This window comes from Castor canadensis, chromosome 1, assembly GCF_047511655.1.
Source record: "Castor canadensis chromosome 1, mCasCan1.hap1v2, whole genome shotgun sequence".
Classification (NCBI taxonomy): domain Eukaryota; kingdom Metazoa; phylum Chordata; class Mammalia; order Rodentia; family Castoridae; genus Castor; species Castor canadensis.
Window position 1 is genome coordinate 198285456 of NC_133386.1, and position 22459 is coordinate 198307914.

The 22459-nt window shown below is 42.6% G+C and overlaps 1 protein-coding gene across 3 annotated transcripts; it reads right to left on the minus strand.

Annotated features, from left to right (window-relative positions):
- Positions 1–1362: 1362 nt before the first annotated feature.
- On the minus strand, positions 1363–22439 carry Cpsf7 (cleavage and polyadenylation specific factor 7). Of its 3 annotated transcripts, none has more exons than XM_020164026.2 (10): positions 22346–22439; positions 21600–21708; positions 14757–14975; positions 13828–13931; positions 13187–13332; positions 9938–10352; positions 9247–9365; positions 7518–7686; positions 6604–6771; positions 1363–3279 (listed from the first exon to the last, which is right to left on the minus strand). In XM_020164026.2, the coding sequence occupies exons 2-9, from the start codon at positions 21651–21653 to the stop codon at positions 6609–6611; spliced, it is 1389 nt and encodes a 462-aa protein (XP_020019615.1). In that variant the 5' UTR covers positions 21654–21708; positions 22346–22439; the 3' UTR covers positions 1363–3279; positions 6604–6608. The 3 variants fall into 3 exon arrangements, with proteins under 3 accessions (XP_020019615.1, XP_020019462.1, XP_020019537.1); XM_020163873.2 differs by having other exon boundaries at positions 13160–13332; XM_020163948.2 differs by having other exon boundaries at positions 13160–13332; positions 22273–22350.
- Positions 22440–22459: the final 20 nt, after the last annotated feature.

Genomic DNA, 22459 nt, shown 5'->3' on the forward strand with positions numbered 1-22459 from the left:
TAGGATTACAGGCGTGAGCCATGGGCACCCAGCAGAGGCAGGCATTTTTTAGCAAACGTGGCGGGTAGCTGAGATGCAACTGACCATGGAACCCAACTTGAAAACACTTGTTTAAACTGAGAGGCACTCTTTTTCTTCCTCCCCTGAAAATTTCATAGTCCTAACCCCTTGCCTGCTAAAGGTTGTTTTTTTCACTGATCTTCCCTTTCCTGATACCAGTACACATTATCATCATGTGGTCTGTGATTCATCTATCATCTAATCTAACGCTTTTTCTTTGGTAAGAGTGACTTAGCTTCATTTCTTTGGCACCTTCAGTACTGGCTGCTAAAACAAGATGTGAAGCTATATGGTGGATTGTATTATCCAACTACCTGATTCCAAAAATGCCAAGATTCCTTCATTCAAGTTCAGGCAACAAGTGGGTTTTAGGGACCAGCTTGCCTTACCAGGTAACCATGACCTGCTGGTACTTGAACTCATTATATTTGTCCAAATAGCAAATTTATTTGTGAGACATGACTGCTTTACCTGCAGGCCTTCAACTGTTTCCAACCCACCTCACCTTTTTTTTTCTGGGTGTAGGGGGCAGTTGTGGGGTTTCAACTCAAGGCCTTGTTTGCTAAGTAGGTGCTCTATCACTTGCTTTTAAATGCCAGCTTTCTGGATACCAAACAGCACTGTACTAAGCTGTACTTTTTCATATTTAGATAATTCAGTTCATAGAACACATTCACATCTGTTAACTCATTCCTGAAACAACCCTGTGTGAAGGCAAAATAGCAGTTTTCATCTTCCAGGTAAGAGCCTGGGAACATGGCTGTCCATGGCTAAGTAGATGAAGGAGCTAAGTGCTCCCATTCAAGTCTTCTACCAGATGGTTTTTCCTGAACTGGATGCCTTTGGAACTGAACTGTACAAGGTAGGACATGTGCTCTTTAAGTCTTAGGACTCTTGAATGGTAAAGGATGGCTTGGAAGCTTTAACTAGGCTGGTTAGTGAACTAAGAAAAACCACTAACCCTCAAGGGGTACTTCTAAAAGGTTCACACAGAGGTTTCTTAAGAGGCTCACCACTCAGCTGCTGATGTGGAGAAAGTTACCCAACATGCAGTTCTACCTAAGAGCTTGTTTTCCCTACCATTCCAGTGTCTACATCAGCCCACACCCGTGCCCTCAACAAATCTATTCAATGCAGAATCCGTAAAACAGCTCACACCCCATTTATTATTTAAAAATATTCTGTTACAAAAGGAAAAAAATACAATGCAGTATAAAAGATTGACAGCGTCATCAAGTTTATTACACAATTTTCAACCTATCAGAAAGACAAACAAATCACCGACAACAGGGGGACGGGGCCTTGGCCTTTTGAGGGTTTTTTTTTTTTTTTTTTCTTTTTTCCCTTTTGCTATCAGGAAAAAAAAAACTAAAAATTGTGTCATTGAGTAAAAACAAAACAAATATGGGGAGAAAATAATTCTCCAGGTAAACGGCTTTTCTGATATTCTATATATTGTTTTTCTTAAACTGTCACCTTACTTGGTTTTTCTCTACATTTTAAAAAGACACCCGGAGCTGCTCTCGAGGATAAGCACGTCACTGAACACTTGGCTGGTTGGACAGGGTGCCATGTTCTGAAGTGGAGGTGGGGATGGGGTTGGGGACGGGAAAAAAAGCTACAATTTGTAGCCTCTGTCCCAAAGGAATGTGCCTCTTCAACCCTAGGGGGACTCCCTCAGTGACTGAGGGGTGTATCAGAAACGCGCTGGGAGCAGAGGAAGGGTTGTTCAGTCCAATTCAGTCTCTCCCCTCTGAGTCAGCAGGGTCTCCAGTAACCCTGTCTCACATGCCAATCTCATCTCACATGCCATGACTTGTCATGTTGTATATCATATGCCCTGTAGATGCACACACAGAAGTAGCATTGTGCATGGGTAATGCAGGACCCTGTTCCTGTTGCCTCTTTCAGCAACGATCACATTACAATCTGGACATTATGGGAAAAGCAATTTCCATTTGCCTGTAGAAAATGACCCCCAGAGTGCTGGTCCTTAGAACTCTGAGCTGAGTTCATTCAAGTCAGGCTCCATTTCTTCCTTGCTCCTTGTCAGAGGCAGGAAGTACCTCCAGGCAGAAGGAGGGGAGGTATTAAGTCAACAGTCAAAAGGTGGAAAGACACCAAACTTGTGACTTTACCTGCCTACTAGTGCTGAGTTATCCCACAGTAAGTCAAAGTATGTACCTGGGAGATGCAAGCCTGTGCTTACATCAAACCTGAAGAAAAGAGCCTAGGGAAGTAGGCCACATTCTGCCCAAGTTGCCTCCTTCCCCACTCCTCCTAGTACTTCGCTAGAGCTCTTCATTGCTGAGGTCCCAACATCCCCATCTCCCAATGGCAGTACCTTCCTCTAAAACAAGGAAGCAGCCCTCTTGGGAGAAGGGCCCCATGTGTTAAATGGAAAAGCCTCAGAGAAAGGGAACACTTTAAGAGTTGGTATGGTAAGAAGCAATCAAGCACTAAGCAGCCAGAGGGTGGTAACTGTTTGGCCTGCCTTCCCAGATGAAAGCAACCTCTTAGGCTGCTCTGCTTTGTAGGGGCAGTTCCCTGGGGAGCTTGGGAAGCAGGGAGTCAAAAGGGTTCAGCCCTCTGGGAGGTCAAGGAAATAAACCGTCAATATGTGAGGGGAAAACCAAGAACAGTAGCTTTTGAAAAGGTAGTTTCTGTTCTTATGGTCCCTCCTTAAAGGGCTGAGAAAGTAAAGGAGTTAAAGAAAGAAGTGGGATGTTAGTAGAGGTTCACACCCTCTTGGCCCCACCAAATCTAGTGCTGAGGGCAGGACCCTGGGCATATTTTGGCACACCCAGTCACTCTCCTAGATCCTGCATGGAGGACCCATTTTCTTTGGGAAGGAGTCTTCCCATCAACCTCACCACTGCATGCTTCTGGAAAATTAGAAACTCATACATTTCCCTGGACAAAGCACCATTCTCTATGGAGACCAGGGGCCTGGACATGTTGCTTTCTTCCTGTCTACCACCCCCTCCCACCAGCCACATGAAGTCTTTAAGTTTTTTCCCCTGGCAAACAGGAGGTATGGGATTGGGAGGGCTGCCAAGCCATCTTCAATCCTATAGGGCAGAGGGTATTGCCTGGGTGTCTGGAGGGAGTTAGGGGTTTGGAGGAGGGGGAAGGGGTGGAGCGGCCTCCGTCCTTTAGTCCTGATCAAGGTGAGGAGATGCAAGTCCATTAAAAAAAAATTGCTTCCAACCAAGATTCCTGTAATGAGAACATCAGAAGAGAAAGAAAACACAAGTTAGAGGCTACTTTTCTGACTGGCAGGGGCTTATATGAAATATACTAGCATTTTCTTAAATTGCAACAAAAGAATTAGGGGACATGGGAAGTAGAAAAAAGTACACTGTCTGACAATGAGTAGTGGTGAGGGAATAGGTGGAGAAGCTACCCATTTTTTTTTTTTTTAAACAAAAAAATAGTGACATCTTTAAGATTGGGGGAAAATACAGACAATGGAATGAGGTTTCTGAAAGCAGTTTGAAAAGATCTTGGCTGTGAAAATATGTAAACCATAATGCTTCAAGAAAAGTTGCTGCAAGGGAACACATACTGTTTTAGAAAATCTATTTTGATAGTGATAGCTTACTTTTAAGGGGAAAGAAAGAAATCTGGAAATGGGAGGTACATGGTAAGAAAAGAAGTACGTAGGATTGGCAAAGTGGCTCAAGTGGCAGAGCGCCTGCCTAGCAAGTGTGAAACCCTGAGTTCAAATCCCACTACCGCCAATACATAAGACAGATTAAAAAAAAAAAGAAGAAAATAAAACAAGTTATATATACAACCAAATCTATCAACCCCCAAACACCCTCAAGGCCCTAGCAGGAAGCATGCACTTCCACAGCAAATCCCACTACCTGTTTTCTTTTAAAGAGCTCTGGTTGAAAAAGATCCAAGCAGCATGCTTATGACTAAGTGTGAACATAGACAGCACTAGAGCTTTTCGAAGTTGTACTAAAAATCAAAAGATTTTAAGTCTTTCCCTAGATAATAGTGGTGGGCGAGAAACCAAGAAGTATATGAATACCAAGTAAGAATGACTTGGCCAGGCCAGAACAAAAAAGCACAGTATGGAAGGAAAAAAAATAATCAGTAAGTAGACACCCTGAAGGAGACCTAACAGCATAGTCAAGAACCTTTACCCAATAGTAAGGGTCTGTTAAGCCACTTGGTCACATCACTAGCCAAACTTAAGGTACACAGTACACTAAGCCCTTGTTAAGATGTTGTGCTGCTATATCAATTTGCAGATGGTAGTGTGGTCAGTTTGACCATATAAAACTAATAGTCAAAAGGACAGGAGAAAACTAAATTCAGACTGTGTCACTCATGCTGAAACTGGCAGCACAGCCTACACACAAATGCTCACCCTTTACAGATACACTTCTATAAAGAGACCTTATAAAACCTGGCTATCCAAGGGGAAAAAAAAAAAAAAAAAGACGTTCTCTTACTGCCTGATCCTCTAACCCTGAAATGGTACTAACTACTTTCAGCTAGGAAAGGATCTGCCTTGCTAGCTTCTTTAAACACCTGGGTAGACAAGCATTTGTCCTTTTTTTTTTTTTTTTTTTTTTTTGCGGTGCTGGGGTTTGAACTCAGGGCCTACACTTTGAGCCACTCCACTAGCCCTTTCTGCAATGCGTTTTTTCAAGGTACAGTATCACGAACTATTTGCATGGGCTGGCTCTAAATCGCCATCCTCCTGATAGCTAGGATTACAGGCTCGAGCCACCACCACCATATTCTATTAAAGGAAACCTCAAACATTCTCCCTATTTCATGCCATTCAGGTTCTTTCTTTTTTTTTTCAAAAAGACAGGATCTCACTATGTAGCCCAGGCTGGCCTTGAACTTTCGATTCTCCACTTCAGTCTCTGAGTGCTGTGATTATAGTTACACATCACAACTGGCTCTGGCAGTTTTAAAGCACAAGTAACAGGGCAACTGCTCTAGCTCAAAACAAGAGTTAATGCTACTACTTACAGAAGAAGTGGACCATGACTACTAGTGCCTTCTTTTTGCTCACTCCCTAAGACTGAACCAGGCCAAAGCATTTGTGGGTTCCATATGCCTCTGCCTTGCCAGAGGCTATGTGGGCATCTCCCAAAACTCAAATGTGTTGTGAAATCTGTAAAGAAGTATCCAGAACTCACAGTCTAACTTTTGGCTCTATGTCGGTTAAACTAGACTTCAGTGTCATCAAACATTCTATGATTTTATGGAATAAAGGAGTGGTTAAAAAACGAGAGAGGAAGATAAAAATATTAGCAACTCTTCATCTTCCCATTTACTTGTCTGTTCCTATAGAAGACAAAAACAATTCCTATATATAAATCTGTTTAAATTAATGGCAGATAACGCCAAACAACAAAGTAGAGGACAGTAGCAAACATCAGAGGAATATTGCTTGTTCGTAGGTTGTCACTAGGCAAAATGCTGTAGAATTCTGTTTCAGTCTGTTGTTCATGAACTATATGGATACACAAGTGGCAACAGTTTCTATTCTTCATCCATCCATATATCCCAAACAGACCTACTGTCCTTTAGCACTTTATTTCAGGAAAACAGAACAGCAGTAGCTCCCTAGGAGTGTATACAGACTCTTCCTAGTCAGAGTCTGGCCTATTTTATGGATGGCTGCACAAACAGACCAACAACTGCTTCTCCTATGAATGATACTTGCTAGAAGCTTGCTTTCAGTTGGGATTATGAAACTGGTGGAATGTAACCTGGAATAACAGGCAACTCCTCCAAGATGGAGCCTTTCTGAGAATGAAAGCAACACAGAAAAAGGGAGGCAAAAGGCAGAACGACCAAGCTCTGCCAGCACAGCCAATGCCTGGATCCAGATGATCCTAACTTAACTTTTTAATTATCCAAGTTCATAGCTTCCTCCCAACTCTCCTGCTCCCCACCCCCAACTTTTTCTTTGCAGTGGTACTGGATTTTGAACTCAGGGTCTCATGCTTGCTAAGTGGGCACTCTACTACTGGAGCCACTCCAGTCTTTTTTTTTTTTTTTTTAATTTAAAACAAAAACTGACTGAAAACAAAACATCCTTCCATTGAAGTTAAAGATCCACATAGACTCTAAAGCTAGATAGTCTAGACTCTAAAAATTAAAGATAATTTTTTTTCAGATCAGCCTTCTCTGCTCTGACTTAAGTCTCCTCTCCGATTTATCCTCAATCTTTGAAATCTTTTTAATAGATATGACTTCTTAGGTCATTAATATTGTGCCTTGAAAACTAAATAAGCAAGTCTCATTTTTCTGTCTTGATCAATCTTCCCAAACTTTTTGCTTGAAAGTTCGGTGAGATTAAAATATTTTTAAAATGGTTATCATTTATTGAAAACTTACAAAGAGGGGACAGAGAGAGGGAGAGAGGGAAGGTGGGGGGAAGAGAAGGGGGAGAGAAAGAGACAGAAAGGAGAGAGGGAAAGAGAGGGAAAATTGATTTTCACTACAAATAATCTTTCTTTCATAAAAGAACATCCTCCAGCCAGGAATGGGGCTTCTTCTCACCTTCCTCAGTGGTGGCGGTCCCGCTCTCTATCCCGATGTCTCTCGTGCTCCCGGTTCCTTTCTTGGAAATAATCATCATGCCGATCTTCATTATGAAGCAGATCCCGGTGCCTCCTGCTGCTCTCTCGGGAGCGGCTGGGTGACCTCTCCCTGGACCGATGTCTTTTCCTTTCAGAAAGATCATTCATCCTCACTCAGAGGGCATAACACATTCTTTCTAAGAGTACAGGGTTTTACTGTCTCCCAGGATTTGTCTAAACTACTCCTTTAGTCCTACTCCTCATGTACCTACTGAGGATTTTTAGCTCTTTGAGGACTAACCTTTTTTAGAAAAAGGATAATAGTTAAATTTGTTAAGATCTCACTAACGTATCAGGCACAGTGTTTAGAATTTTACATGCATTATCTGACCTATCTTTATAACAGGTCTGTAAGTATTACTAGTCCCTTAAAAAAAAAAAGATTCTTAGAAGGTGCTAACTTCCATATTCAAGATGGTCATATAGGTAGTCAGCAGCAGAACTAAGATTCAAACTCAAGCATGTAATGGCTCAAAAGACCATATTCTATTTGTGTTTATTCCCCATGATACTAAGGATCAAAGTCAGGGCCTTGGGCATGCAAGGCAAGGGCTCTACAACTGAACTACATCTTTGGTCCCCAAACCCATGTTCTTAACTATACTAGTTTTTTTTTCCCTAAATGAGCCTACTGCCTTACCCAACACAAATTCCAGATATTACAACACTTAATGAAAATGTCTCATTAACTTCCTCTCCTTAAAGACACCAGGGAGTGTCCATTCTTTCAGCCACGTCCTTGTCAGATACCCTGGGTTCCATTCCTTTCTCAACCAGTCCCCAGTAGAGTCCTGTTTAAGAGGTGGTCAGCTGCTGAAGCAACCATCAACTTACCTGGAAGAGCTTCCACTGGCACCCACACTGTAGGACTTGGCTTCAATGCCATGAAGACAGTCCTTAAGAGAGGAGATGAGGACACGGCAACGCTCATCATTGGCGACCCGGGACTGTTTGATAACTGCAATGGCTGTGAGCAGTGTCTCAATTGCGTCACTGTAATCCCCTGACAGGATGGATGGGAAAAGCCAAGGATGAGCAGAGGCAGTAGACTAACTGGATCAAAAGGAAAACTCATGACCCAAACCAAGAGTAACTATCTGTTCCAAAGAACCATGGTAAAATGGATGAGGCAGACATGGCAGGTATAAAATTGGATGACACCTATATTCCAGTGGTTTAGAATCTGATAGAATTAGTAGATATATAAACTGGTATATTATTGTCCAAGGGTGATTTGACAATGTGTACTACAATGAACAGTACACGTATGATCCAGCAATTCTACTAAAAATTTTCTACTTCTATTCATAGAAGTTTGTACGTTTAACAATGTTTCAGTGTTATTTGTTATAGTACCTTCAATATAGCTGGCTAGATTAAGGAACAGTGGTTCTCTAGATCACTGTATAGTTGTTGAAAGCATGAGATAAATATGTAGGGAAATAAAGTAATCCACTTGAGCTATGCCTCTAGCCCTTTTGTTTTTATTCTGTATTTGAGATAACTTTGCCTGGAATTACAGTTATGATCGACCATGCCCAGCGTGGACTTCCACTGTTTTACAGAGCATGTTCCTATAAATTACTTTTAATTTACATTCAGATATGTGCATATGTATAGACATGTAACACACATCTAAAATGTATATGTAATATACAGTGAGAAAGGGGCTGTAAGGCAATTTCATCATTGTGCAAACATCACAGAGTGTACTACACAACTAAGACAGTTATGATGTTACTAGATGAGAGAATCTTATGGGACCACTATTATATATGTGGTCTGTCTGACTGCTTGAAACATTGCCTTATGAAACATAACTGTATTGTGTGTGTATACACACATTTAAAACATTATGCAGCCATAAAAATCATTACCCATTTCATTTCCCAAATTTGAGCAATACCTAGCCACAGAGTGGGTATTTTCATATTGTTTTTCCAAGTAAGTCAAGAGCATTAAAGGTAAAAAAATCCAGGGAAAGCCATGAATCCACACAGGGATCCAGTGAAAACGAGGAGTGGAAGCTTCCTTTGTGCAAGGAAGTAAGAACAGAAGAGGAACTATGAAGGAACGGTGACCCTGTGGAGGCCTAAGATAGGTTACCTGAAAGTTACCTGCTCTGCCCAGACTCCCTAATGTAATCAGATTCCCTGACGAACCACCAACTAGTTGAGGCATCATTCCTAAAAACCCAGGGTCTATAACTGGCATAGGATCTACTACACAGACAATGGATCTAAAGTGACTATTAAGATCAAGATCTCCCTCAGGCAAGAATTTTATTCTGTAATAAATACCAAAGGGAGACGGTGTAAGTTACTCATATACTAGGTACTTAGTTGGTTTTCATAGGAGCAGATCTAGATACAGGATAAATAACACCACAAGAAGTTCCCCAAAGCCAAGAAATCAAGTTATGTACTGGTACTTGAGGTGTGCCACTCTCAATATCTAACCACGATCCAAGTTCGTTACCTTGTCGAACTTTTTCCAATGGAAATGATAAAACAAGGGAAAACCTAAAGTTAAGGGAAAGGCAGGCTGAGTAAGAGTTAGTTACCTGCACTGGCTCCAGATACCGCTTTGGAAATGGCACTGCTAGAAATTGCTCTGTTTCGCTTCATAATCTCCTCAAATTCAGCTTCGCTCACTGTAGAGGGCGGAGGGCCCGAATCTCGGCTGTAGGGACAAAATACCATTCCTGACTGCCCATTCCTCTTATGAATTTCACCATATTCTATAAAGCACTATTATTTATGTTCTACTGTAGGTATCTTTTTTTTTTGGGTGGGACTGGGGTTTGAACTCAGGGTTTTGCCCTTGCATAGCAAGCACTCTGCTTGAGTCACATCTCCAGCCCTATAAAGTACCTGAACTATTTCCTAGTCCATGTGTTTTATGTGTTCATCTTCTCTTCAGGATGTCATATACTTTTGGAATTTTGGCCTGGCCAACAGTGCTAGGCATAGTATTTGTAGCAGCTACTTGTATCACTCAATCAATTTTTTTCCTTTAAAGGGGATATGAAGGATATGGTCTGGGTTAAGTGATAAGATGCAAACAAAAACAAACGAAAAACACTGCTGGATAATAAATAATCTATGTCCCAGGACTTCACACTATGACAACAGTTTCCACAAGGGAAAGCACAAGCGTTCAGCGTGAACATCTTCAGAGTGAACAAAATGCTTCACACACTGTCTACCCTATTATACCTGGCTCAGATATGACGGCAACAAGGTAGTTCTTACCTGCCATGGTGGTTATAAGGTGTAGAGGCCTTCATGTAAGTATCTGGTGGAGGCCCCACTGTAGCATTTGGTTGGGGGAAGAAGGCTGGATTGAGGTGAAGGGCAGGTGGGATAGCCCCAGGGGGAGGTACAGTCAGATGAGGAGGTAATCGAGGAGGAGGGGGCATGAGATGCTGATAGTGGATGCCAGGAGGAGGAGGAGGGACCCCAAAGCTTGAGGAGAGAGGTGGTGGGGGTGGAATTGGGGGTGGGGGCAGACCCATCAGGGGAAGGGCTGAAGGAGGGCGATTGAAGTAAGGAAGCACGCTGGGGGGCTTATCCACACGAGCGGATGAGGGTACTAGGTTCTCAGAGGGTGTGGCTCGTCCATCAGCAGAATCACTAGAATCTCGGGAGTGGGCCCGTGGAGGTATTCCTACAAAGCAAAACAGCTTTATGTTACTGCTCAGGCTTTCAGACATAACGCCAGACCAGCTCATCCTTCAGTATGTCACCTGACACCACACTAAGGAAGGCAACTACAGCAGCTGAGACAGAAGGAAAAATCATTTACTTCCTTTTCTTTCACCTCAGAGAAAAAGATCAGGTGCATTTCGGTTAAGACAAACCCAAAAATCAACACCACTCTTAAGTTCTATACGTCAAAGAATGCTCTTATCTAGAACTCTTGAAATGCTTCAGAACACATTTAATTTACTCTTGGATTTTTAAATTTTTAATTGCAGTAGATCTAATAACCCAGTAAAATAAGACAATGTTGAAACATGTTCGCTGAGACTCAGCTGGATTTCAGCTGACTTGAAATCTCACAACCCCTGATGGTCTCTTTTTAGACTAGTGCTACTTGACCTTCTCCATCCTGCTATACTCTCAAAATGTTCTCTTTGCCACAGACTTCTGGCTAGGGAATTTGGGGGAAGAAAAAGAAGAGCAAGGAATGGATCCACTTTCTCTATCTACATACCCAACTGGTAATTGGAATGGGGAAGACACAGAGAGTTGATGTCTGTAGGTTAAGTGAGAGGTAAAAAGAAAAGGGGAAAGAAGTCAAGAAAAGCTCTGCCCACAGAATAAGCAGATGGTACACAGTTGAAACCAGGGACTCTTAACAAAGGCTTGGTACAAAACACATCTCAAATTTAGGGGACTCCCACAACATTTCAATGGCCTAAATTCTCTATCCCTCAGGGCAACCTACTGGGAAGATGGTTCGATAATACTAGCATGCCAATAATATGTTAACAAGGGTGTAAAACATGTTTGTATACAGTTAGAACCATGCCTCCTGATATTGTCAAGTCACCTGGTTAAACTTGCACCCCTCTCTAGTTTCATAGGCTAAGCCAGGTTAATGCAAACTCCAAAAGAACATGTTCAAATGACCTTGGGAATCTTGGAGGTAGAAAGAGGCTTAGCAAGTGTGGAGTGAAAAGAGTGCTTCTTAAACTCAAACTCTATGTTGAGGCAAGTCAGACAACCACCCTGACTTCTTTAGCACAAGATACTGCCAGTGCCTAACAGCACTCTTGTTCTTCGCATCTCAAACACATGGCAACCTACTCCTTTCTTGAGCTCTCTCAAACTGAAGAAAGGTTTGTAAGCAAGCATGTTTCTCTGACAGCTAACCACCTTCTCAGCAACTGTTCCCACATCCGCAAGGGTTGTTTTGTATCTATGGCTGCAAGTCTTCTGTGAAGTGGCTTTTTTTTTTTTTTTTTTTGGTGGCAGTAAAAGAGGTTTGAACTCAAGAGACTCATACTTGCTAGGTGACTGCTCTACCACTTGAGCTACATCCCCAGTCCGAGAAGCAGCAATTTTTAAGCAGAGGAAGTCCACTAGTTTTACTTGGTGAGTTAACAGAGCCCAAGTCCATCAACGTGACAGACAGAAAAAACAGCACTCATTCACCGTCTTAACACCAAGGAGTAAAAGGTCACTGGACAGAGGTAGGCAGGTTACCCCCAACGCAGCTGTAAAATATGCATCTTAGGAAAGTCAGGGCAAGGCTGAATTACAGAAAAGAGACGGAAACAAAGGGACTTGAAAATCCAAATTGTTAAGGAGGGTAAGTGTGTGCCTTTAAGTGGAGCAATGGGAGCTCAAACCACATCCACCTAGACTCTCAATCTAGGAAAAGGATAGTTGTTACTATGAAAGACAGAAGTGGCCATATTTCTACCTTGTTACACTTGATCAATACAAGGCATCACTGCTTTTAGAGTCAGACCTAAGCAGTGACAAAGTTTATGTGATTTGCCATCCCCCTACCCCCCCACTAGTAAAAGAAAAGGTGACTACCTATCTCAGGAAAGCATTTCAGAGTGGCTACACCCTGTGAGATCAGGACAATATAAGGTTTGGAACTTAGGTTTTGCAGGTTCAGAAACTTGATTTTAACAGTTTGCCAAGGGGTAATCGGACCCTAGGAGATTGATTTATGCTAACCAAATTCACAAGACACTGAATCCTAAACCAGAATGCCTATTTATTTACAATGAGAAATATAACTGTCAAGCAGACTGGAATACCTGTGTCAGCTGATTAGTGCATTCTCTTCCTAGTAAGGGAAGCTGGTTGGAAAACCGAATTAGTATCAGAAGGTGGCTTGGTGAGTACAGAGTCAAAATAGAAGGAATAACATGAATTTAAGAAATACTGTCATCAAGGTAGAACGATACATTTTTTTACAAACAGGACATACTGGTCAAGCAGACTAAAATATTCCGTAACTGAAAGTTTACCCTTTCTTCAGGACAATGCTGGAGAAACTGTTAAATTCTTATTCTTCAACATTTCTTTTGGTTGACTCTTTACAGAGTACCTTTCCAATATATACTCATAACAAGATTACAAGCATCTTTGTATATCTAAGAGTGGCTGCTTCTAACAAGTAAGCCCATTCATGGTGCCAATTTTTAGGTAAAAATACAGAATTTAGAATTGGCAAGAAATTTAGACATAATATATATACAGCAGGTGGGGAAATAGGCCCTGAACAGTAAAGTGACTTGCCCAAGGCAACACAATGAGTCAGTGCAGAACCCAACTGAACTTACCTGACTCCCAGTGCAGTGCTCTTTTTTCTACACAAATCTCACTTTTTGGCTTACCCACTGATCATGCCACCACTGATAAACCACCAGTCCCCTCCTCCAAACTCCCCCACGCTACAGAAGACAAGCCCACAACCCTCCCCCCTTCGTACAGATGGTCTCCACGTACCCCCTCTTGGGACTCGGACGCACTCACGTTTCCGAGCCTGTGCCTCAAACTGTGATAGGTTCTGCCGGGTGGCCGGCCTCACGTCCACTTTTTCTCCATTAAGAACTTTTCCTGGCAAGAGTTCCAACAATTTGTGGACAGAGTTTTCAGAGGCTACCACCACCTCAGCATACCTTGAGGAAAAGAAGTTAAAATCAGTGAAATCTATTTACACAACTGAGAAGAAACAAAGAAATTCTCTTTTTACTTGGCAAAGCAAAAGATATCTTGCTAAATTAACTAATTAAATATATACACAAAACTATCAATAACAAAACCACCCTACCATCTTCCTAACTCATTTTTTTTGTGGGGGCAGGGAGAAGTGACATTAAAAACCAGCACTCTGGCTGGGGGCACGCCTCAAGTGGTAGAGTGCCTGACTAGCAAGCACAAGGCCCTAAGTTCAAACCCCAGTACTGCAAAAACAAAACAAAACAAAACAAAAGTACTTTCCCTCTCAACAAATGGGCATTCTACTACATTGCAACTAGGTCTCGGTTCTAAGGCAGTTTGACAAAACCAAGGTAATGGGGTGCGAGGAGTTAGGATCCAGGGCCAAAATATAGTGCAAATCTGTTACTCTAATGCTTAAAAACTAAAAGGGGCTTCCCAAACCCAGACCTCACCCTTTGGACTGGCCATTTGCTCGATTCTCTGCAAATTTCAACTCCACCACATCATAAACTCCTATAGAGCGAATAACCTGGATCAGCTGCTGGTCTGTGGTCCACTGGGGCCGGCAAGATGGAAAATGGAGAAATGTCAAGAGCTACATGTCCCCTCTTCCCAGTCAAATGCCCCAAACCTAGGACTGTAGTCACAACCATGGCCTCCCACAGGAAATGCAAAAGCCCAGCAATATCTCAATTAATGCAGGCTTTTTTTTTTTTTTTTAAATTATCCTCTCCCATACAGAGTTCCAAACCCATCCACTCCCAACTGCCTATCTTTAGGGATTAAGACTGAAACCTAACTTAACTTTGACTGCCATTTGGGCTGGCTGGTCATCAGTTCAAACACTGATTGCTAACAACTTTTAATTCTAGATTTGACATGCCAGAGCTGACCATTGTCAGGAACTTTTCCCACAATATATGTTATTTCCTAATTTCAAAAGACCACCCCACTCCCAAACACCAGCCCAAAAACATGTCACACAATAACTTTTACAGAACAGTCACCACCTACCCCAGTATACTAGCGCTATCCCCATCACCCACCATTATCAAAGGACCATCTAATGACCACCAAGAGTTCAAGGTGTTCACTCTGAAATGTCGTCCCACAGATGACCCTGCTAGACATAAAGCCCCAGGGTCAGGGGCAGTAGTAAGATGGCAGAAAAGGCAACTACCCACTTAATCATTGCTTTCTTCGGCACCAGTACGTCCTCATGATAGTTCTCTTTCAGAGATCAATCCAACCTGATCCCAGGAAAAAGAAATCCAACCCCATCAGGGCACAAAACAGTGCAACAGTGGTTTCTGAAAATGCCATCACCTCCCAGTGCTCTCCCTCCAGCCCACCCATAAGCCTTTTGGTTACCCTTGCTCACCCAAGAGAAGCTGCCTACATAGACGGCTGCTCGTCTATTCCGCAGGCCACTGTAGGTATAGAGAATTGCAGGGGTCTTGTTGTTGGGCTTGGGAGATGGCTCCTGGCGAACAGGAGGAGGTGGCTCAGCACTGCTGCTTCTATCATCTGAGGGCTGTGAGGTAGCCGTCAGCACATCATCATATAGGTCAATCTGATCTGTATTGTTGAACTCTGAGTCCTAAAAGAGGGAAAAGGTGGTTTGTAAACTTTCATTTGTTCCTTCTATTTCACCCTAGTTTACTTAGAACCCACAAATACTTTGTAAAAACAATGTATAAAACTTTCTTAATCTACTCCAGACAACAAAGTAAGAAAAAAACTTCCTCATTTGAAACTATATATTAGTTATTTTTTGTAGATTTCTCTCCCAAGACCTTGTTAGTAGTGTGAATTGTTTCTGGCTTTAGCCATCAGTGAGAATCAAAAGACACACGGTGAATAAACAAGCAAACTAAAGAAGACATGAGATGTGTGTACTACAATTACCAGTGAGGTCAGCCGTTAAGACCACATCTAAGATACACTAATGAAAATTTATTTTCAACATCTAATGCTATTTCCAAAGTCAAGGATTACATAATACTATTCTGTTTAATAAGAAATAAATCTATCTAGAAATATAAATAGCAGGGGGAAAGAATGTTGAAGTGGGTAGCAAAATGTGAAAAACACTGGTCATGACTGATTTAGGGAAGCTCTTAAGCTCATAAAACATAATCTCAGGTTTCTAATAACCATCAAAGCAACATAAAAAGAAGGGGCTTGGGGATGTAGCTCAGTGGAAGAGCACTTGCCCAGCACACATGAGGTCTTGGGTTTAGTCTCCAACATGGTACAAACCAAATCACTATCCAGATATGGTGATTTGCCTTTGTGGTTCAAGGCAAGGACTTATGAGTCATTTGAGCCTATCCAAAGTTCTAGTCCTTAGAGGATAATATAGTAGGCCCTCTGTATCTCTAGGTTCTGCATCCAGATTTAACAAAGTATGACTGAAAATATCTTGCAAGTAGTTAAAAAATAAAGAATATAAGGCTGGGGACAGAGAGAGTGCTTGTTTAGTAAGCCTGAGGCCCTGGACTCAGTCCCTAGCGCTGCCTAAATAACAGTAATAATAATTGTAAGTAACCTAGAGATGTTTTGAAGTACATGGGAAGAATGTGCATAGGTTACATACAAATACTTTTTTTTTTTGATGGTACTAGAGTTTGAGCTCAGGGCCTTATGCTTGCTAGGCAGGCACTCTACCACTTGAGCCATGTCCCCAGTCCAGCTTTTTTTTTTTTTTTTAAATGAAGGACGAAGCTGTCAGAGTGGCTCAGGTGGTCGAGCACCTGCCTAGCAAGCATGAGACCCTGAGTTCAAATCCCAGTGCTGCAAAAAACAGAAAACCAAAACAACAACAAAATAAATGAAGGATGTAAACACCTGAGAACCTTGGTATGTGTGTGTGAGTGGGGTGAGGGCCAGGACCAATCCACTGAGGCTATTAAGGGACACGTGAACTTCAAACCAAAGTTCTTTAAAGAAACAAAAACAAAAAATAAGGATTTTTCTAATTAAACTTAAAGGGAAAGAGAATAAAGAAACACACCATCTTTGAAATTCATTGGAAACAAACTGGGATTCCTTTTGTGCAGTGATCTGTGATTCAGAGATGTGTATGAAAGTTATACTACAAAAATTATCACTAAAACCTGATTAATGAGCTAAGACAAAGATTTAGACAACTCAGAGACCAAATGTACCATCAGGAACTTCTTCATACTGTAAGCTTGAAGACAATCAGTAACTGTAAGGCACTCCATCTATTCCTTCAAGATCCCTTAAATAAAGGATAGCCTCAGTCCTGGAGGAACTTGGTTAATGGATTACTATTTTAGAAACAAAAGTATTCAATGAATGTGAAATTGTTATAAGATTCTAATGGTCTAGTTCATTCAAACCCCAATTCCACCTCCCCCTGCCCACCAAAAAAAAAAAAAAGTTTCAAAAGGTCTCTCTGGGCCATACAGCCTCAGTTCAAAGAAGCTGGTGGGCCCTGCACAACAAAGGTGTGTTGAGAGTTCCACTGAAGACATGAAGTATGTGTTTCAATTTAAATCTGCAACCTACATGAATTCACTTTACTTATTCAGCTGGTAAGACAGAAAACTAGATAACGTCTGAGGTTTTTCTCATTACCAAAGCTGGTGATTTATCCAGTGATGGACTGGGTTAAAACAAAACCTAATCCTACAAATTATGTGAAAAAACACATTTTATATTCAGTGTCACTGAAAAATTTCATTCTAGGAAGATTAGACAGGAAATTTGTATTTTCTGAATGAATATCACAGCAAGAATTCTGCATTCAATAGCACAGAAGAACAAATTCTCATGAAACCTGCCTCTTAGTAAACAAAAGAGAACTTGTAAGATTGTGAATTTAAGATTTTCTTTATCAGTATGCTCAATGTTCCTACATTTTAGCCCCTTCTTCCTGGTATCTAATTAAAGGAAGTTACTAGCCTAGGATTTATTTTTCTCTCAAAGAATCCACTTCCTTTATTTTTATTTATTTTTAGTACTGGGTTTGGACTCGGGGCCTTGCACTTGCCAGGCAGGCATATTCCCAGCTTCTTTTTGCTTTAGGTATTCAAATAGGGTCTCACATTTATGTCTGGGTTGACCTGGACCACAATGCTCCTATTTATGCTTCCCATATAACTGGGATGACAGGTGCATGCCAAAGCACCCAGCTTTTACTGGCTGAGATGGGGTCACACGAACTTTTTGTCTAGCTTGGCTTCAAACCAAATCAGTCTCCCAAGAAGCTAAAATTACAGGCATGAGCCAGTGCTAGTCTGTTTCTTTTAATTATATTCAAGGCTTAAATAAAATTTTTTTACTTCATACTGACCATCTCCACAGTTCTCACCTTATGCCTTCCCTGCCCATGAATATAACCTGTTACTATGCATGGTCACTACCTATTACCTTTACTCTTGCCCCTAAGGATTGGGAACTGTTTTGAGCACAGGGATCCACCCCTCTTCCTTTTTACCCCACTAGCGCTAGTACAGTGCTTAGCAAACAGAGCAGCTTAACAAACACTTGTTGATGGAAGGAGAGAACTGGGCAAAACCTATCTCAGCATGAAAGGAACAGAAATAAAATACCCAGCAGGGCAGCAGTTCAGTTACCTTTTTAGTTTTTACTCCCAGCCCAATATAGCAGCTGTGTATTGTATGCCAGGTCTCCTGATGTAACAGGAATAAAGTAGCACTGTAAAGGAGGCTTTTGCAGCCTGTGTTTTAAGAAATCAGAGTTTAAGCATCACAAGGTTTCATCTAGGTCCTATGTTAATTTTCTTCAGGGAACAAAGTGTGAGAGAGCTGTTACTTATGAGCCAGCCAGCCTGGAGCAAAACAATATTCTTAAGACATTCTAGTGTTTTTTTTCTTGGTGGTACTGGGTTTTGAACTCAGGGCCTCAACCATGCTAGGCAGGCACTCTTACCACATGAGCCAGTCTACCAGCCCTCTTAGGACATTCTAAAACACAATTTGTACTGGTTGCCTTCAGTCAAAACAACTTCTAACAACTCTATCCACTGTTTGTTGTTTTGAGGCAGTACTAGGGTTTGAACTCAGTTGAACTTAGGCTTAGTAGGCTACCACTCTACCACTCGAGCCAGCCAGTCCTGTTTTGCATTAGTTTTGTTTTTTTTTTAAACTGGGGTAATGCGTCGAACCACAATCTTTCTCCCTATTCCTCCCAGTAGTTGGGATTACAGAAGCATACCATTACAACCAGCTTGTTGACTGAGATGGGGTCTTGATAGCTTTTTGCTCAGAATGGCTGCAAACTGATATCCTCAAGGATTACAGGTGTGCACCTTCCAAATTATACTACTCCTATCTTTGCCAAATACTAATTCATGAGGGTGGGTGCTCTTCCTACACCTTCAAGGCATACAACATTCAAAATCTTGTTTCTTCAATTGCCCATCATCAAATATTGCTTATTTGGTAGGCAGATGCTTTTACCTCCTTAGCCACTCCACCAGCAAATAGTACTTACTTGGTATGAACATATATCTAATAAGAGCCCATATACTATCTTTGGCCTATCTTAGAACCATAAAAAAACCCTTTATTAACTAAATAGAGAATAAATTGTTGAGGCCAATCATGTCTATCTTGACAAGGCAATGATCACTAAACAAGGCCTATGTCCTATCAATTTACAAGTTACACTGCTTAAGAAATTATGAAAACTGAGTGTGGTGGTGCATGCCTGTAATCCCAACACTTGGAGGCTGAGGCAAAAGGATGATGAGTTCAAGGACAGCTTGCAGTACATAGTGAGTTTCAGGCCAGCCTGGAGTACACAGAGACCCAGTCTCAAAAAAATAAGTAAAATTATGAAATAATTTTCTTAGGCCCAACATTGTGTTCTGTGATCAAGGACCCTGTTCTGCCTATTTCCCAAAGTAAACTGGTAGCACTGTTAACACACAAATAAGAAATTAAGGGAGGAAAAGTTGTTTGTTAATAGAGAACTAAAGGAGCCTTCTTTTCTTATAAACAACAAAATGATAATTTACAAAAATCAGCAAGTGTGGTTCAAACCAAAATGCAAAATCCAGGAAAGCAATATCTTTGTTACTAAATTACTATGCACAACCTTTTTCTTTTATCCTTAATTAGCTTGTTTGAAATTTTAAAAAATTTTTCACGTATTTAAGACATTAGCAGTCATATGTAGAGTCAAAGTCAACAGAGAAGACATGAGAAAACTGCCATCACAAAGTATAATTAAAGCTTGGTGCCAGTGGTTCATGCCTGAAATACAACATATTCAGGAGGCAGAGATCAGAAGGATCACAGTTTGAGGCCCCAGCAAATAGTTTACCAGATCCTATCTTGAAAATACCCTACACAAAAAAGGGTTGACAGAATGGCACAAGTGGTAGAGTGCCCAGCAAGCATAAGGCCAAGTTCAAACCCCAGTACCATCAAAAAAAAAAAAAAAAAAAAAAAAAAGTATAATTAGGTGAGTTGTGGTGGTACATGCCTGCAGTCCCAGCTACTTGGAAGGCAGAGGTAAGAGGATAGCAGTTGCAGGTCTGCCCAGGCAAAATTTACACAAGACCCTATTTGAAAAGCAAATAAAAATAAACAGAATGACTGGGGCATGGCTCAAGTGGTACAGTGCTTGCCTAGCAAGAGTAAAGCACTGCGTGGGGGGGGGGGGATAATTAGGGGCAAGGGGGAGTAGTTCAGTGATAAGAGTTCATGCTTAGCATGCACAAGATACTGCTGTATTCAATTTTCAGCACATAGAAAAGTTGTAGAGCTGTATAATAGGTAATTCCACCGTTTGACTTTTGTGTATGCTTTTAAAATCAACATTTAAAAGCCGTGATGCAAAGAAAATAAAAACGAACAAAAATTAAAACTATGATGCAGACAGAGCATGATGGCTCATGACTACAACACCAGCTACTTGGGAGGCAGAGGTAGGAGAATCATGGGGGAAAAAAACAGAAGACCCTATCTGAAAAACAAACCAAACTAAGTAAACTTTAACTTAGTAAACTAAACTAAAAAAAGGATAGGGTTGTGGCTCAGGTGACAAGAGCACATGCTTATCAAGTGCAAACTGCAGTACTGCCCCCCCGCCCCCCCCCCAATAAAAGGGTGGGGTGGATGAGTCTCCTTTGTTGCCTCATATCAAAGTCAGGGTATTCTCCTTTTCGACTCCATTCTTTCTTTGTGTACACACTGGAAGACACCAATTAGAACTAGCTTGCCCAAGCAGAATGGTGATGAAAACCCAGGTAAAGTAAGAACTTTTTAACCCTCAAGATCCCAGAAATGAAATGCACAGTTTATTATTTCAAATGCAACCTTCGTATATTATCTGATACAATAAATATAAAAAGTCACTAAGGAATCCAACCTAGGGGAAATGGACCTATACCTGCTTTTTAACTAGCTTGTCCAATGTCTTTATCCCCTCCCCTCCAGAAATAAGGTTCATCTCCCTGCACTAAGTGATTCACGCCTATAATCAATCCTAGCTATGTGGGAGGCTGAGACTGGAAGGATCAAGGTTCCAGGCAGCCCAGGCAAATAGCTCAAGACCCCATCTCTAAAATAACCAGAGCAAAATGGGCTGGAGGTGTGGCTCAAGCAGTAAAGTGACCGCTTTGCAAGCACAAAGCCCTGAGTTCAAACCCTAGTTCCATTAAAAAAAAAAAAGTTCATTAATAAAACTTGTTATACCAAAATGCCTATGGACCTCTTAAAATTAGAGCTGAGCTACTTATAAAAGATTTAAAACAATTGGAAAGAGCTGAACCTAAATGATATATGGTGTCTTTGGGTTGAGCTGCATTCTGAGATGACAGCAAAGTAACAGGTATCAACACTTCTGGTGAATCCTGTAACAAATATAATTGTGATTTTCAAGCGTGGTTGGTCTTTGCAGAGACTGACATCCAACATTTGCTTCCTGGGGGAGCAAATTCCACAGGTTGATTCACCATTCTGCTACACTTGATTTTTATTTGCTCTTAAAGCAAACCCTTTAAAATTAAGCCTGGAGGTTCAAATGAACACAAAGTGCAACGGTCAGTAGTCTTTAGTCTCCACCAGGGGGAAATTCTTAGATGCTCTGGGGGGGAAATTTTAGATCTGACAGACTCATGTTTAAGTCCGGCAATGGCACAGTTTAAAGCCACTGCGAGTTTGCTGCAAGTGGCTGCTCAGCTGATGGTGGAAAAATCCCAAAGCTCCAGATGACCCCTCACCTGGTTGAACTCCTCATCAGCGTATATATCAATCAAGTCCACTCCTTCTGACATGGCTCCGGAAAGAAGATCTCGAGCCGGGAGAATGGACAAAGTAAGAAAGATGCCACTGCGGTATTCAGAAAAGGGCGAAGATTAGCAGGCATGAGGGTCCCGGGCCGGGAGGCGGGCAATGGTTGCCAACCTCCCGTTTCCAGAGACGCAGCAGCATCCTGGCAGCACCAGCTCGGCCCCACCCGCTCCGCCCCGCCCCGCCCCCGGCCTCGCGCCGCCCCCAGCTCTCCCAGGCCGCCGGGCTCGCGGGGCTCGCTGCCCATCACCCGCGGGCCCGACCTGAGTTGCGCCGGGCCGGCGCCGCAGCTGCCTGTGGCGCGCCGGGAAAGTCCGGGCCTCCGCTCGCAGGGGCCCCCGTGACGGGCTGCGAGAACGACCACAGCGAGGCCCGCAGCCCCAGCCCGTTGCACCTGTCTAGGCCCCGAGGCGGCCCCGACCCAGCCCCTGAGGGCCCGGAAGCTCCGGCCGCCTTCACTCCCCACCCAGGCCCAGTCCTCGCCCCCGTGTAGGCCTGCCCCATTCCCTCCCAACAGACGCGGCCCGGCGCCCTCAGCCCCCTCCCTCAAAGGCCCGCGCCTCCCTCCGCCCGCCGTCTCCGGCCGTCCCAAGCTCAACCGACCCCCTCCCAGCCTCGGCGCCGGCCCCGACCCTTCTTCCGGCCCAGTCAGTCCCTAGCCGCGCGCCCCCGTTACCGGGAATATGGCGGCGGCGGTGGCGAGTCCGGACTAGGCCCGAAGCGCGCGAACCGCTCTCCGCCCCAGGTCCCACCCCCCCGCAGCCGGCGGCGTCACACGCACCGCCACTTC